The following is a 16,739-nucleotide window of genomic DNA, read 5'->3' as shown; positions in this document are numbered from 1 at the left end:
ATTAGTATACACTTAATTTGCGTCAGTATCAGGAACATCCACACTTTGAGAATATGTTCAGGAAGATTTGTGGTGTGTGACTGTGTGTGTGTGTGTGTTTGTGAGTGTCTTTGTGTGTGCTCACTAGTAATGTTGCTTTGCGTACGAATGTGTTCAATTCATTCACATATGATATTTACACGTCAAAAGACACAATATATCACTAAGTGAACGAAACGTCTAACCAAATATAGGTGACATCGTTCACCTCACAGATCTAGTTCTGTATTATGATCTATTATACCTGACTCTTCCTTAGCTTTGGTGTCGTCTTTTCCAGTCTGCTCCCCGTCAGCCTTGTTATCCTGGGTGTCCAGTCCGCCATCTTTGTCTTTATATTCACTCTTTGACCCAAAGAACGACCGTGTGAAAATACCAGTCAAACCTGTGAACATCAGACAGTAAATTCGTTTATTTGGTCAACCAGATTCAGTGCTCAATCGTGGACGTACCGGTACAATGGTCATGGCGGTAGAATGTTCGCCTAGCAGTCGATTGGTCGTGAGTTTGATTCCCGACCGAGTCATACCAAAGAAACATGCTGCTTTCTCTGCTGAGCACTCAGCACTTGGGAAATAGTATAGTAGTTGGGCACGTGGACACTACCAATGGACTAGCCTCTTGCTGTGGTGATTACACAAAGTTGTGTGGCCCAGTGGAACAAATAGAGAATTGGGAATAGGCTACTAACTATTGTGGCATATTTTCAACGAATCCATGTGATCATGACTTTCTCCTTTAATAATGGTACAGATATGGTGTATTGTCATATCTGTATCCAGGTGTGAAACATTTTCATTAGTGACCATTGAATAAATTCATACCTGGGCTCTTTGTGGCCTTGTCTTGAGCACTGTCCTTGCCACCAAGCTGGCTTGGGTCTGGGTTACTGTGCGTCTTGTTATCATCGCCTTCTTGTGAGTCTGCCAAGAGTGCCCCAAAAAGTGCTACAGACAGAGAGCCTTTACTATTGGCTGGAAAAAAAGATAGAAGTAATTCATGTCAAATTTGAGGTTTGGAAGTTCACACAATTCACAGAAAATTGCTAGAAACTTTACTACTTATCTATCTATTTATCTCTCTCCCTCTCTCTCTCTCTCTCTCTCTCTCTCTCTCTCTCTCTCTCTCTCTCTCTCTCTCTCTCTCTCTCTCTCTCTCTCTCTCCCGCTCTCTCTCTCTCTATCTCTATCTATATATAGCTACTTACTCTTTGTCCCCTCCATAGTCGCAGGGATCCCAGTAGTTTTAGGGTTGTCTTTGAACACTTCTTCCTCTAACCTTTGCCCTTTGTTTGTTGTCACTGACGCTTGTTTATTTCGATGACTTCCAGAACTATCTACTGACACGTTTCTGTCTAACTTTCGTCCCGTGCTTGAGGCCGACGATGCTCGCTGTTTAGGCTGGATTCCAGAACTGTCAACTGACACGTTTCTGCCAGACCTTCGTCCTGTGCTTGAAGTAAACGACGCTCGCTGCTCGCGAGTTCCAGAAGCGTTCACGTCTCCTTCTACTGTTCCCTCTATCTGTTGCCCCCTGCTTCCGGTCGAAGATGTCCGCTGCTTCAGCCGAGTTCCAGACGTACCTCTAATTTCATCCCATTCTACAGCTTCCTCTCTGGTTCCTGTCTCTGTGCCTCGGTTCTGCGACTGGCTCCTACCGTCTGAAGTGGCACCTGTGTGGTGAAGAGAGATGCCGTGTAAGCTATAAAATTGTTAGCAAATTCAAGGAGATGCCTCATAAACTTATAAATCTAAAATTTGAGATGTTGGTGATTGACTTCAGCTCGTGATGATAACCTGATAGCTTAGGCCCCCTTGCCACGAGACGGCGATCGCGCGGCGCTCTCACTGCAACCTAAATAAGATATGTGTAACCTTGGATTTCATACTGGGTATATAATACAAAATGTAAAAGTGTGACTGAGAGGACAAAAAAATCATACAAAGTGTTAAAAAAATCGTTTCTTTTCTATACAATTCGTTGAGCGATATGTCAAATTCTATGTCGCAGAGAGAGCGCGGCGAGTGCGCAGTGCTAGTGGAAAGGGGTATAAGGAACTACCAAAATTGGTGCACCGCAGCCATGGTAGTCTGTTAACTATGTGAATATCTTTAACATACAAACTCAAAGATTTTGCAAGCTATATGATAAACTTCCTCGCTACCATTTCCGTTGCCACGCTGCTGATTCCGTCCACGAGTTCTCCTGTTGTTCTGACGCCTGGTCCTTGTTTTATCCTCCCTGTTCGATCTTTCAGATCGGTCCTTCCTTGATCTTCGGGACGACCTCTCCAGTTGGGTCCTAGAGCCAAGTTGTCCTACACAAAGGAGATTCTAATGCCATTTAAATACATCAAAGAAGAAAATGAAAAGTATGATATCAAAATGTTGTACATAGCTATATAAATCCATTGTGTCACAAGGTTTGGACGTGCAGCAAATTCCCGCAGCGATGGATGACAAAGAGGGGTGGAGAAAACTAGTAATGTGGAGACTCCGAGCTCGCCGGAGTGAGTGGGTGAGTCACAAGGTTTAACTGTTGATATTCACAGCAAACAAAAACATTACATCGTGAAGTCGCCTTCTTAGCAATTAAAGAATCTATCTACTGTTGCAAGTCAATATACAAGAATGAAAGTTATAAAGAGAAACTTCAGAAGTTTGTACATACCGTTTTCCGTTTCTTCGGGCCTGTTGTTCTTTGTCGGGATTTCCCAAACGTCACCAAATTGAGATTTGATATGGTCTGTAGACATATGGATGAAGAAAGCACGGTAAAGAGTTTCCACTTTGTGTTTGTAACCGTTCTACAACCTCTATGAACCGCTTAAGTATATGGTTATATGATGCACTCTTAACACGGTACGTACTTGAACATTAATCCACCGCGAACATTTTTGCATTTACAGTATTATTTTACCTCCCCGACCGAAGTCAGGTACCATTTATTACACCTGGGTGAAGTGAGGAAGGTCCCGGAAAGGGCACAATGTCGAGTATCGAAGTCGGAACCTCTGGGTTCATGATCAAAGCCTAACATTCTACAGTTACGCCACACAACGCCGATTAGGATTGCTTCCAGCACGTACCTTGTCTTTTTTCTCTGCTGCTCTCTGCATCTGAAGATGCATACCGTGGGCGTGACGTCACTTTACCTAAAGACGAGTATGTATGACAAAATAGTTATAGTATTATATAGTATTAGTTTGGTGTGACGGGTCGTTCAGTGTAATTATAACCAGCTGCTGCCGCGCCGCGTACCTGCGAAGCTAGCTAGAATTTCGCCGAAGAGTGGTTATACCGGCTATATAGATACAGATACAGAAGCTGGCGTGTAACGCCGAAGGGCGGTTATACCGGCTATATAGATACAGATACAGAAGCTGGTGTGTTGCGCCGAAGGGCGGTTATACCGGCTATATAGATACAGATACAGAAGCTGGTGTGTTGCGCCGAAGGGCGGTTATACCGGCTATATAGATACAGATACAGAAGCTAGTGTGTTGCGCCGAAGGGCGGTTATACCGGCTATATAGATACAGATACAGAAGCTGGTGTGTTGCGCCGAAGGGCGGTTATACCGGCTATATAGATACAGATACAGAAGCTAGTGTGTTGCGCCGAAGGGCGGTTATACCGGCTATGTAGATACAGATACAGAAGCTAGTGTGTTGAAGGGCGGTTATACCGGCTATATAGATACAGATACAGAAGCTAGTGTGTTGCGCCGAAGGGCGGTTATACCGGCTATATAGATACAGATACAGAAGCTGGTGTGTTGCGCCGAAGGGCGGTTATACCGGCTATATAGATACAGATACAGATAGTTGATATATGTTCACTCGTACATCATTGTGACCTCTTATCCAATTACTTAAGATGAGGTCGGACTGAACAATGACAAAAGTTATCACACTACTGATATCTAGCATTGACTTGACTTACACTCGCAGAAACTGGCGAAGATGTCGAGATCGCCATTTTGAATAAAAAAAGTATTTGATAGATTAATATAATATTCTGTACGTACGATATCCTTTGCCCCTCTCATCTTCTGATGTTGACCGTCGGTCACGTGACTCACGTGACGTCATCGGACCGGATGATTCTGCGACAGATGAGGATATAGATCATTATCAAGGTACATTGATTTATTGATAAATCTATTGATCCTGTATAGATATGGGTATAGATATACAGTCATAACTGCCTCAGGAAGACTACTTGAAGCACCGGTAAATCTGGTTTGTGTGGACAGGTGGTCGCTTCAAACTTGTAAATACTTGTACCAATGGGCTGAAATCTCTACCAAAAGGCGTCGTATTGACCAGATCGTTCCTATGTAAATGTGGTAACTTGTACATGTTTAGTATAGATAGATGATTACAAGTCTGTGTAACACAAACTCTGCTGTCCAGGGCCGTGACTGGTCCCTCCTGGTAGAGGAGGACGGCCAGATGTTGGGTGGGCGAGATTTAATCAGGCTAGGTAATTTTACATGAAATGCAGAGTTTGTTATAAAACGTTTGCAGCTGTACTCACTACTTCTGCGGGCCGACTGCCTGCCTTTGGTGCCTTCCCACGGATAGTCCCCAGCGTAGCGGGGATATCTCCAGAACCCCTCTATATGGCTGTATCTGCCCCAGGCGCAATTTTTAAGCCAGTACGACATCGTTATGGGCGCATCTTCCGAATCTATGAACCGTAAAAAAATTATTGATAAAACCGTTTTATCTCAAGACACACAAAGGCACACTGTACACACAGACTGATACACACACACAAACACCAACCCACACGCACACTCAGACACATACGCACGCATGCTCGCATAATGCGTCACACACGTCGGCACACACACACACACACACACACACACACACACACACATACACACACACACACACATAGATAGATAGAAACACAAACATGAAAAAGATCAGCAATTTCAGAGTGAATGTAAAATGGTATTTACATTAAGTTAACTCGCCCAGAGGAATTGAAACCCGCATTTACAAAAGATATTGGGTACGAGAATCATGTACTACTTACTTCAAATGCAATGTCGGTTGGCAAAGACATGAAAATTATCAAAAGGAAAACAAAGTAAAGCTTACATCAGACTTTAAAGACTTTGAACACCAAGAGAAAGCGTTGAGAGACGTCGTGATCGGTAAAGGTGCACTCTTACCGCACTTGCGTCAAGCTTGCGTCACTACGGGGTTCGTTCGCTGCGTCACTGTTTTGTTGTTTTCAACATTCTTTTATGATTTAGATATTGCGTAATACGTAAAAGTATGACTTAGAAGACGACAATCAAAACACAACACAAAAAGTAAGAAAATTCGTTCTTTATCTCTGAAATTCGTTGAGTATCTTTCGAACCCCGCAGTGACCCAAGCGTGACGCAAGTATAGTGAGAGTGCAGCTAAACCGAGTACGTCAGCAGTAAGTAAGGAAGGTAAAACCTGTCTCGAGGCGGTCCAGGCTTTGGACGAATGTTTCGAACCGGTCGTAGGTGTCGTCATGGCGACTGTTGGGCTCTGATCCTAGAGAGAAACGATATATTAGTTCACAGATGATGTACAGGAAAACTTGTCTTGTTAAACGCTTAAGATACTTTCAGTCAGTGTTTTCTATTCCTATGATAAAGGATTCTGTCATATACATTGCACAGGCTGTGGAGCCCTATATATGTTACTACTACCTGTATTTCTGATATATAAGCACAAACTCGCAGTTCAGTCTAAAAGTTGCCATAACCAAAAAGCATCTGTCTATTATTTTTTCAATCTAATTATATATAAAAAACTATTCAACACAGACAATTACTTTACGAAACAATGACAAAGTGTAACTCAAGTTTCAACTTATATTTTGTCACATGTATCATTGATCAAAATCATTTTGTTCCACTTTTGTTTTAGAAATATTCAAAGAAATAGGACTTTGTAAAAAAGATCAGTTACAAGGAGACTCACTGCTTCTCTTCCTGGTATCTGGGGCACTCTTGTGACTCATTGGCTCCCGGTTGACGGGCTGCAATTGTTGTTGAATGATCACTGGAGGCAGAACTCCGTGGTAAACAAGTTCTTTGCCCTCGTGTTGGCCTCCCTGTTGCCCGATCCAGTCGTTCGTTCGCTGACTCCGGACGGACTGTTCGAGATGGTTGCCTACTGATACAGACCGACCTGCGAAAAAATGGAAACTGGTCGGTTTGATGTTGGAGTTGATCCCACTCATGCAAATTATGTATGGGCCTTTCTACATATTTTTACAGATATAAAGTGCTGTTGTGTTTTGTGGAAATGTATATTAGTCTAAGTTGATCATTAAAGATAGTCTTGAAAGAATAGAGTGTAACTTTTCTGCATTTTATTTAAAGAAATAGGCATGATACAAATCTGGAATAAAAAATAAATGAGGCACTAGTAGTATGTCCAACGGTACCTACCGTATAGCTAGTATGCAACCCGTTGCAGTAGAAATGTTGTTGCTAGCTACTTACTCCAAGCTTCTATTTTCTACGAATTAGCATAGTCACCATGCACGTTATGTTAATGGCGTTAAAACTACTGAGAAAAGCCGAAACAATAGGAAAGCGTAACGACCAATCATTAAATAACAAATAAGTTGGAAAAAAAAACAAATGTTCTGACCTATTCCGCTCTCATCGTCTGATCTGGTCTGTCGAAGTCTGGCAGCTCCGGACAACAGCGGGTCGGCTGATTCTACATGGGGACCAATGGTAACGATACTAATTAAGATTCCAATTCCACAAGGCGGCGAGATAGGCCGGACCTCGCTGCAACGTTTTGGATTTTCATTATTCTTACTTTTGTAATTAGAATATCATTTAAAGTGTAAGAGTTTGGCTGCAACACAACAAAAACATAGAGTGAAACAAACAATAATAATAAAAAAATAGATTCATTTTCATCCATGAAATTCATTGCGAGGTCTGCCCTGTCAAATCAATCGGTCGCAGTGAGGTTACTGCCTTTAGTTCGTAGAAGCCACAATGATATAAAGCAACAGCAACGTCCCTAGTATAAAGCAATACGTACTGCCAAGCAGCATAGTAGTATTCCTTGCAAAAGTATAGACAGAAAGCTTATTGTACAAGCAATTCCTGAGCAAAAACGCCATTGATATGAGTAAATAAGCTTTCCCACAAGTAGTATAGATCGAAAACTCCAACTAACAAATAGCAAGGATGATACTTTACAGGAATAAGCAATTGCGGAATCAAGGCCCACATTTCCACATTGCCCACACTTTCAAATATGTACATTGCCCACACTTTCGTCAGCTGAAGATTCAGATAACAAGACCGCATCACAAGTGAAGAAATCCAGCGAAGCCCCAGACCGCGACCAACAAGAGACCCAAGGCAAAAAAAAAAATGCGGCAAGCCAAAACTGCCATTTACAAAGTACAATCTGCAAACGTACAACCTGCCACAAGATGGCAAGCAAAGAGACAGGACAAAACATTTTTTCCTGAATGGAAGAAATTAAGCATCCCCTTGGCAGAGGCAAAGTGATACACGCAAAGTGAGAGAGGACATGACCATCGTCAGACCACTCAACTGGTTCTCCGGACGATGCCAAAGGGACCCCGTGGGTCTGTCTCCCGCTGGCCCGATCGCGAGTTTATCCTTAGTTCCGTCCGTCTAGTACGAGAGATGCGCTGCTGTGGCCGGACTTTGCCACAATATCTCCTCCAGTCCTCTTGTTCAAGCCAAATGGCCATCGCATTCGCTGCATATTCCGACTGGATTAAACCTGCAAGAAGGTCTCTAGTTAAAGAGACAAACAGGACACACCTACAAGTACACATACGAAAAGACAATATCAAAACACTGACCGCTTCTCACGCCGGTACTTGCAATTGGTACAGTCTGATTGACTTGCTCTTCGTCGATTGGTCGTGATTGTAACTCTATACGTATGGGTTGTAACACTAGATGGGAGGCGGGTTCCTGGACCTGCTGGTTCATGCTGCTTGTCTGCACGACCCAGTCGTTGGTCCAGCGGCTCCGGAGAGGCCGGCCCGCGGGAGGTTCAGATGCATACAGACCTGCTAAAAAGTTGAGTAAGTAAACGTATTAGTGCAGTAATAGAACCAGAATACCTCTAAAATTTGGAACATGGTTGCCCAAAACATATTTCCGTTTATCCATTGCAATGACTATCAAAGACTGGCATCATAGAACAGTTGATATCTATGTTATTTTATTGTTAACCATACAACTGACACATTGCATGGTTTCAATACGCCTTGCATTGTTTTTGACTTCATTCTAGTGTGTGTGTGGTGCATGTGTGTGTGTCCGCATTGTACGTTTTGTTTCTTCTGACAGAGGATGTGAAGTCTGCCATTTTCATAAGTCATGATTATAAAATAGACACCATTCAACACATGGACATGATAGATTTAGTACTTACTGGGTGTCTTTTCCGTGTCAGATGATAATATCTCGACTCCTGAGTCCAGACGGTCATGGCGAAAACGAGACGAATCAAGTGGTTTTGGTTGGCTTCCTATGCCAAAACATCGACACAGAAATTATCTTGTAAACAATTAATCCATCTAGCTGAAAATAAGCCAAATGCGCTCTTTTACTGCAACTGTCTAAAAAATTTCCAGTGTTCTGTTCAATCAAGTTAAACAATTTCAAGCTCTCTTCCGTTATTGTTCAATTCCTTGATATCTTTAAATATTGTTGTCCAATAAACAAAGAATGCTGCAAGTAAGAGACCTCTCTTTCTTAAGTGGCATTACCAGAGGACGTTAACACTATTTGAGGGAATCCATTACTCTTAATACCATATATAGACGTGAAGACCATCTATGTCTATGGGTTTCAACGATTCGATTAGAAATGAACAAAATATACATGTACTTACCTTCTCCCATGTGGATTTGAAACGTGCTAATAACGGACACTTCCGTGCCATTCGGACTTTGTGGATTCACAGTCACATTTCTATTGTCTTGTGCGACATGTTTCATCTCTGTGCCATTCCTTATGTCTCGAGTCTCGTTGTTAACGTGTGTGACCTGTCCCTGGACCGACTGGCTATGGCCGACATTGCTGTTGTTCCTGTACTCTTCGATGAGTCTTTCGTTCGACTGTCTCGACTGTTTGATCTGGAGAGAGGTTTGTCTGTCCAGAATTTCCAGAGATCTGGACAGGTCTGTAAGGGGCAAACGGTTGTAAGTCACAATTCAACCAAATACATTCTTCAAGTATGCTGCTATATATGGCATCCTTCGGTCAGTTTTGACCATGATAAAATCGTAATTCACATCAGTTCACCGCTTCGCCAATGGCTAATCAGTCCTATCCCCCTATGTTCAATTATCTACGTTTTTATGTTATATGATTATTGTTAAGTTGTGGGGCTCCCTTAGAAATCGTTTTTCGGAAACTGAAGAGACTACCCTACAAGATTACTAAATAAATCAAAACGACCCATCTAGCAGAAGGGCCTGGTCGGTAGGAGGGCAGATTGAAACGAGTTAGTATCTATTGAAAGTGCTACTCATACAATGTAAGTACATAGTTCAATCTACGACAAAGTGCACTTCGTCTTCTCCTGTATTTGTGTTAGCAGAGATTGCAACGGATTGTAGATCTTGCCAGAGAAAACACTCATACACTCACTTTGACCTTGAGTAGGCAACGTGCTCAGATCAATTGAATCTCTGTGGCTTTGCTGCGTCAATTCACGCGATTCGGCGGTTCGTTTCTCGGATTGAATTTTGTTTTCCTTTTTCTTCTTCCCTCCCTTCAGTAGATCCCGCATGGAGCGTCTCATTCTGCTCATAGACAGGCCCCCTGGGGAGACAGTTTCAATTTATTAGTATCTATTAATTAAATCACACAACCCACAAATTATAGAAAAAGTGGGACTCCCTGTCTTCCTCTGCTTCCAAAAAAGAAGTCAAACCCAACCTATCTAGATATAGTCAATATTAGTACTGTAAATGTATTTAAGTTCGCGGGGATTTAATTTCGCGGTAGCGAGAAAAAGGTAACACCATAGACTGCAATCTAATATCATAATAGAAAAATGTTCGCGGTGGTTTTAAATTCGCGGTGAAGTGGTCACCGCGAAAACTGCGAACATTAATCCACCGCGAACATTTCTGCATTTACAGTATTCGAGTAGTCTCTTTGTATGATAATATTTATCACTGTTAATTGTTAACATGGATACCCCCTATCATGTTTCTACCATGTATATGCAATTAGCCTACGAGCATAAACTTGCAATAAACTTTCATTCTTAATCCAGGAAAATACACATCACCTAATGAAACTTTTTTCAATGCTCCCTGGGTTAGAGTCCCGACATAGAATAACAAAACATTGTAAGAAATGATCAAAATGAAATCGAATACAAAGTAAAAAAAAATTCACGTTCACGTCAGTAGAAATCGCTAACAACTAATAATACAAACAACTCGAGATGATTTGATATAACAGAAATTAGTATTCTTGTTCAAACATCAGACCAAAACAACAAATTCAAACTGAAAATTAAAGTAACTCACGTTAAAAGTTAAGTTGGTATATCAGTGTGTGCCTGGGTTTGACACAGTGTAAGAAAACGTGCCTCTGTCCTTGTGTATGCAGGATTGTTGAAGACCATGGCGTCTACTCTAGAATTTGCTCTGTTACTCAAGAAACCTTTGGGCTTTTATTGACGTTTAGAAAAAAACGTACGTTCATAAAGATTGAGATTAAAGCCAACTCACTGGGCTTAAGTTGTCCGTTCTGTTTACCACGCTGTTCTTCTTCAATATCCATGAGGAAAACCTGCAAGCAAGGAGGCAAAATTAACATAAACAACGCATCGACATATCTGCCTAACATACATGCCGATGTACAGACAAAAACAACACAGAGAACGCGGAGAAAGAATCATCCCCAGTACATAGATATGGGTAGAGATTAGCTAACTAAATGTTCTGCATTACCAGGTTTTCAATCTGTCGTCCAGAATATCAGTACATGTATACGTAGATATTATAGCGCGTTTTGCTAAAATTGATGTTACAGTTGCCCGTGGTAAGAACTGTTGCACAAAAGCTGTGTCGATGTCTGTCCTCGACAATGTACATTCTGGTAACAAAAACAAATAACACATACCTGTCAACTTACCCACGTCTGACTTCTGCAAACAATACCGTCCGGGCCATACGAAAAAGCAACGCAGAATTTACCGACAGTGATGATAAGTTGTTTGTTAATTACGATATCTGGTTCATGTCTCTCAGCACGATATGTACATTAAGTTCCCTAGGCCTATCCCTGTCCGTCTGGCCTAGACGCGTTGGAAGGTCATTATGTACGGACGGATGCACCCAGATGTATACAAAGATTCCCCACACTGTTACCAAGACAACGGTGGTGCTACGTTACCCGATTCCAAGATATCTGGTCCCGCCGCCTTTGTGTGAATCTTCCGGGGACTTAATAATGTTGATGGATATTTCACTATCTTGCTAATATATTGCAAAACAGCACTATTTTGCTAATGTAAAAGGATACACGCTGTCCTAAAACAAAGACATAGACCCTGCAAGCCCTCGGATCATACTCAGATCAACCTTATGCGACTCCCGCAGAGCCTATGGCTCCCTGAGGCGGCCTGCCGATAAAGGAAGCTAATCAAGCTTAAGAGTGGTGTTACCTCTCCGTACGACAATAGAAAGAAAACGATCACTCAGCCTGTATGCCTTAAGGTCGGTGGTGGCGTCACGAAGACACAACTGGTCGGACCGGTACGAGTCACCGAAACATGGAGTCAACCGGGAGCCAAATCTGATAAAAACCTAGCAGTCTATTTACCGTAGTGCATATATCAGTCGTAAACGACAGCGTTTGGTTACCCCTTAAGGCATTACGAGAACTCCTGTACTTTGTACAGACTATTAGTGTACAAGCCTCACCTGTAAACGGGAAACTTGTCAGTCGTTTAGGATAGTACCTGATTATTTTGACAGCTCTAGCCGCAAACTGTCTATTGAACAAATCTAACCCCGAATGTAAACGGCAGACATGCTAGATATGTTGACAAAAGCTGCTGTTACATGGCTGGCATACATGGACTCGTATCTCACCTTGAAACAAACTTTAGAATGGATACAAACGCTGGTGGTGTTTGCAGAACGTTTGGTATGTGTGAACCACTCATTATCTACTTAATTGGAGTACTATGTTAAGCTAATAGCTTGTAGACTATCGTAGCAGTCATTTCTATCCGTGGATAGTATTCACTACAACATCTTACAGAAAAAAAGCTGTACTGTTTAGTGACAGTCGGAAATATCATTCTTCTATATAAAGGGACTAGTGTGAACCACATCTGAGTATTGCAAAGTGTTGCATTGTCTGGAGACCTAGGCAGATATCAGAATTGGGGGTCAGACCACCATAATAGTTAAGGCTCTCATTTAAGTAATTCAAATAGTTTGCGCTTGGCATGCTGAAGATTTTTCATGGCTCTGAAATCCCCCAGGCGTGGCCATGACTGATTGAAAGTTCCCGGAAAACCGTTTCTCATGGAACATTCAGGTATGACCAAATAAAGCACCGCCCCTCCACCAAACAGTGTTTGTTGTACTCACTCATTTCATTGTACAGTAGAACGCAAGAAACGGACGATAAAGGTTTGTGTATGTTGAATATCCACGTTGATCGACATGGCGACTCACTGCTAACAAAGGAGGTGGGACGGGCCGGTCTAAGGACATGTGGCGCCTCCGGGTACACGAGTCTTCGCATAACCCCGTGTCAAGGAAAGAAGTAGTATAGGAAGCACTAAACGTCTATAATTTCTCAGGAAGATGATTGTTACCATATTCAAATGTCCACAACTTTATTCCAGTGTCTGTACATTTTGATAACTCGGCTGACATCGAGCATAATGTCATAATCTGTTATACGTCATGGTACTTGGTTGTACTTGCCAGTAAGATACACTAATTAAATGCACAAAAAAAGCGGACCATTGAAATGAAGAAAACAAGAAGACAACCTCATCTGATCATCACATGAAAGCCCTTCAGCCAGTCATTTGGCTAGTGCTACCGTCTTTCATCAATAGCTCTAGTCCGAGCCAAGAGTTTGCTGTGCCCTGACGAAGGTAGTCCGTAAGTGGACGAAGGTGCGAAAATCGCAGTTGTATTAAACAAAGAGCTATGGTTTAAAAAGTCCTGATGATCTGTCCGAAAGTTCGACAAGAAGGAAAGTGGTCGCTGTGAGTTTGGTGGGCCGTGACCGTCCTCCAGCTGTGATCATGACCTTCACGATGAGATACGCCAATTGTCCTCCAAACATAAGAGGGTCCCAAAATGGACGATTCTTGTCATTGTTTAGCTCCTAAATCGGGTAAGTAGGGAATAAAGATTTGGCTTAAAACATGAAGAGTTTGTGTGAAGATAGCTTCAAGATGAGTATCCATTTATTTTTTTCTATTGAAGAATACATGGATTGATACAAATAAAAGGACGAGGACGAAGTGGTGGCGGACTCAAGTGCATTTATTTCTTTATTTGCACTCCATTGCTAAGTGTACATATACATGTATGATCACCTGGGGTCTCGGTGATCGTGTGTTATTCTTGCCGCCCTATCGACCGACTGAGTTAACAGTTGACTTGGCGTCGCCCTCTCCCTCCCCTGCTAGAAACGCCCCATATAGAGCCGCGGACAGAGAGGTTCTCCTATTGCTCTGGGGAGCTGAAAAAACAGCACCAATGTCTGTTTATTCGTCGCCATATCAGGAAAAGAGCGTAGAGGTGGATTAGCCTCCTTCGCAAACTTCGAGCTTGGTTGGCTATTAGTTCGTGTGTGTGGAGGGTGGGCACTGGTTCGCAATTTTCAACGTTGGCTAGGGAGTTTGCCGAAGAAGGGAAATTCGCTTCCTCTTCAAACCCCCTTCCTTCGCAAACTCCCTTTCCCGGCATTAGAGAAGCTAGCCAATGTTGAAAATTGCGAGCCAGTGCCCACCCCACACCCCCAAGTACATGCCAGCCTTGCTCGAAGTCTGTGAAGGAAGCTGTAGATTGATAATGAAGTACGTACAGTCATACACATCGCAATAAACTGAACAATCACCTGCGGGCTTAGACCCCACTTCTTGTGTGTTATTCTTGTTGTCCTGTCGACTGGCTGAGTTCACACTTGTCTTTCGATCATTCTCTTCATCCGCTGCTACCAAAGACCCGACCAATGCTGCAGACAGAGAGACACAGATGTTACTTGTCTTACTTTATACTATTGCTTTTAATCAATATATATAAACACCTGAGGCATATCGCTGGAGTAACAGGTATGGTGTTTGGTCCAGTACCAGGTGGTCCTTTGTTCGACTCCGATGACCTGCCACTGATGGCATGCCCTTGGGAAAGCCATTCACATGACTTTCCCGGCACCTGTAGTAGGATATCGTACCATAGACACAGTAGATAACAAAATTCTCTCCCCATGACATTAAAAAGGCTTTAGGACTATCTTTACGCCTGTATTTACCATTGATTTTATCTAATCTTATTTTGTGCAGAAACATTGACACTTACGGACTTCTGACATTGCAGCGCGAAAACTCGCGAGTAAATTGTTCATCCATTCCATGAGACTCGCATTCTCCCTTTCCTCCTTCTGCTCCGCCACTTCATCGGTTACTTTTGGTTCTGCTATCGCTGGAGCTTGCACCGGGGGTTGAGGCCTGACACCTGTGCAAAGACGCGTGCGTGAGATACTGGAATGCAGTCACTTATGTCACAGAAATATTCGGGCTACTTTCCTCCACGCGTACGTCTACGATGAAACGGAAATTTCTATGACTTTGATCATTTGGCAGAAACTAAGATGACATTGTACAGGGACACCATCCGCAGTGCTAGGCACCAAGAATGACCATATTACTGCAATGAGCTATGATGATGATTGCGTCCGAACACAAAACGATTAATATTAATCGCGTAACCGACGACAAACTCGTAAATATGCTCACAACTTTTTGTGCTGTTACGCCGTACACTGCGTCTGCTGACCGACGTCTTCCTTCTCTCCCGCACACCTGGATCCGACTTTTCCCTCCTCCTGCTTCTGGATCTTGGCCTCCTGGAACTGGGGTGCCCTGTATTGAACAAGGTGTATTCACGTGACTATTGTTCTCCATCGTTACTTCGTTTAGACCCTTGTAGTGTCACGATTCTCGCTGTTTGGTAGGGTATGATTTCAATTTACAGAGGGGGTTAGCACTCTAGAAGCGTGCTCCTCGAACTCGGGACCTGTACTATTTTACGTCCCGTTGTTTCCCCAACCAACCATTGAACCGGGCTCTCCCCGCAACCAGGAGCTAAACTGTGAGGCTGGTACCAGTTCAATCTCATTTACGCTTATTTTGAACTAAAGTGGACATGTTTAAACCTTCGAACTTCATTTCAGGAGCTATTTCTGTCCAGCATATGAGACACATGCTTGGTTTGATTCAATCTTTTGAGCAATGAATCCTTCGGGCAAGAATTTCGCACCACATTTATGAACTGTTTAAAAGTCTGTACGTACGATATCCTTGGCCTCTGCCGCCCTCATCGTCTGATTTCTTCCGCTGAGCGCGAGAATCTTCGTGCAGTGAGTTCATCGGGTCGGCTGATTCTGTACGGGGACCAATAGGAGCGATCCTTATTTAGAGAATCACCAGGAGAAACAACAATGACGTGACCAATATCAAAGATTCTTAATTGTCTTAATGAGGTAGAAGGATTTATGACGTGTTAAAGAAATAAAGCTGTCTGCAATCCATTTCTAATTACTTTGTCACGTTGTAATATACATTTGTTAACTTTGTCATTACCAGCGTTGCCTTTGTCCAAGGCTCTAACATATATTTTTACACATCAAAGTTTGTTACTATCTAACAATGTAGTTTTCTCTGCTAATTTTTCGACAACACTTCGGCTACCTTTTTCAGGACGACAAGAAAGTATAATGCATTGATTGAATAACCTGATGAAACTGTTAAGAATATAGTAGAATGCAAATTTTGGCGCTAAAACGTCAAACTATACTCAACTGGCTCTGCGGCGGCCTCTCGGCTGCCAGTGTGTGGTTTCATCAGAGTACCGGTGCCGAGGGTATGTTGGGTATCTCCAGAACCCGTCTATGTGGCTGTAGCTGCTCCAGGCGTGGTGCTGCAGCCAGTCGGCAATGTTTATGGGCGCATCAGAGCGCCCTTCCGGGCCTGGACAAAGTGTACATACTTCAACGGCGTACTTCGATAAAGGTTAGGCATCAAGGTAGTAAGGTATGCATGATTCAAATTACTCAAGCAAGTGGATGGGCTGGTAAATGGTCAGACGTAATCTTATCAATCTTAACGTAATCTTATTTTTTGTTTCCTATATTTGATAAAAAATGTATCGTCATGTATACAGTCTTTAGCAGTGAATATACACTTACTATCTTTGATATAAAGATACTCTTATAAACTTGAAATCGATTTCTGAAACACTAACCACTTCTCTGACGAGTGCCTGGATCACTCCGTTGGCGACTGACAATTCGATGTTGTTCCTGCGTGCGCATCGGTGGCAGACTCCTCAGTGAACGAAATTGGTCGCCTTCGTTTCTGTCCCCCAGTTGTCCTACCCAGTACGGTTCGCTCCTTTGACGAC

The 16,739-nt window shown here is 42.7% G+C and overlaps 2 protein-coding genes and 1 long non-coding RNA gene across 3 annotated transcripts; all 3 read right to left on the bottom strand.

Annotated features, from left to right (window-relative positions):
- Positions 1–1,262: 1,262 nt before the first annotated feature.
- LOC118416297 lies at positions 1,263–3,062 on the bottom strand. The gene is made up of 4 exons (XM_035821386.1): positions 3,051–3,062; positions 2,710–2,784; positions 2,204–2,356; positions 1,263–1,711 (listed from the first exon to the last, which is right to left on the bottom strand). The coding sequence occupies exons 1-4, from the start codon at positions 3,060–3,062 to the stop codon at positions 1,640–1,642; spliced, it is 312 nt and encodes a 103-aa protein (XP_035677279.1). The 3' UTR covers positions 1,263–1,639.
- A 65-nt stretch (positions 3,063–3,127) lies between these two features.
- Positions 3,128–4,729, bottom strand: LOC118416930. The gene is made up of 3 exons (XR_004831285.1): positions 4,581–4,729; positions 4,069–4,146; positions 3,128–3,193 (listed from the first exon to the last, which is right to left on the bottom strand). It is a non-coding gene; the product is annotated as an uncharacterized LOC118416930 (long non-coding RNA).
- Positions 4,730–5,480: 751 nt separating this feature from the next.
- On the bottom strand, positions 5,481–11,864 carry LOC118416296. The gene is made up of 9 exons (XM_035821385.1): positions 11,476–11,864; positions 10,809–10,869; positions 9,712–9,885; positions 8,951–9,241; positions 8,489–8,584; positions 7,908–8,120; positions 6,698–6,769; positions 6,020–6,229; positions 5,481–5,587 (listed from the first exon to the last, which is right to left on the bottom strand). The coding sequence occupies exons 2-9, from the start codon at positions 10,858–10,860 to the stop codon at positions 5,481–5,483; spliced, it is 1,215 nt and encodes a 404-aa protein (XP_035677278.1). The 5' UTR covers positions 10,861–10,869; positions 11,476–11,864.
- Between the last annotated feature and the right edge of the window lie 4,875 nt (positions 11,865–16,739).

The sequence above is a fragment of the Branchiostoma floridae genome, chromosome 5, assembly GCF_000003815.2.
Source record: "Branchiostoma floridae strain S238N-H82 chromosome 5, Bfl_VNyyK, whole genome shotgun sequence".
NCBI lineage: Eukaryota > Metazoa > Chordata > Leptocardii > Amphioxiformes > Branchiostomatidae > Branchiostoma > Branchiostoma floridae.
Note: the sequence above shows the minus strand (reverse complement) of the source record. Positions and strands in the feature narration are given on the sequence as shown.

Coding starts and splice junctions, on each gene's coding strand:
- LOC118416296 (XM_035821385.1), bottom strand. CDS start 10,860: ATGGATATTGAAGAAGAACAGCGTGGTAAACAGAACGGACAACTTAAG. Junction 8,121..8,488: donor TGACACGGAAAAGACACCCA/GTAAGTACTAAA, acceptor ACTTTTTAGCAG/GTCTGTATGCATCTGAACCT. Junction 5,588..6,019: donor AGATACCAGGAAGAGAAGCA/GTGAGTCTCCTT, acceptor GTTTCTCTCTAG/GATCAGAGCCCAACAGTCGC.
- LOC118416297 (XM_035821386.1), bottom strand. Junction 2,357..2,709: donor GCCCGAAGAAACGGAAAACG/GTATGTACAAAC, acceptor TCCTTTGTGTAG/GACAACTTGGCTCTAGGACC. Junction 1,712..2,203: donor GCAGCGTGGCAACGGAAATG/GTAGCGAGGAAG, acceptor TTCACCACACAG/GTGCCACTTCAGACGGTAGG.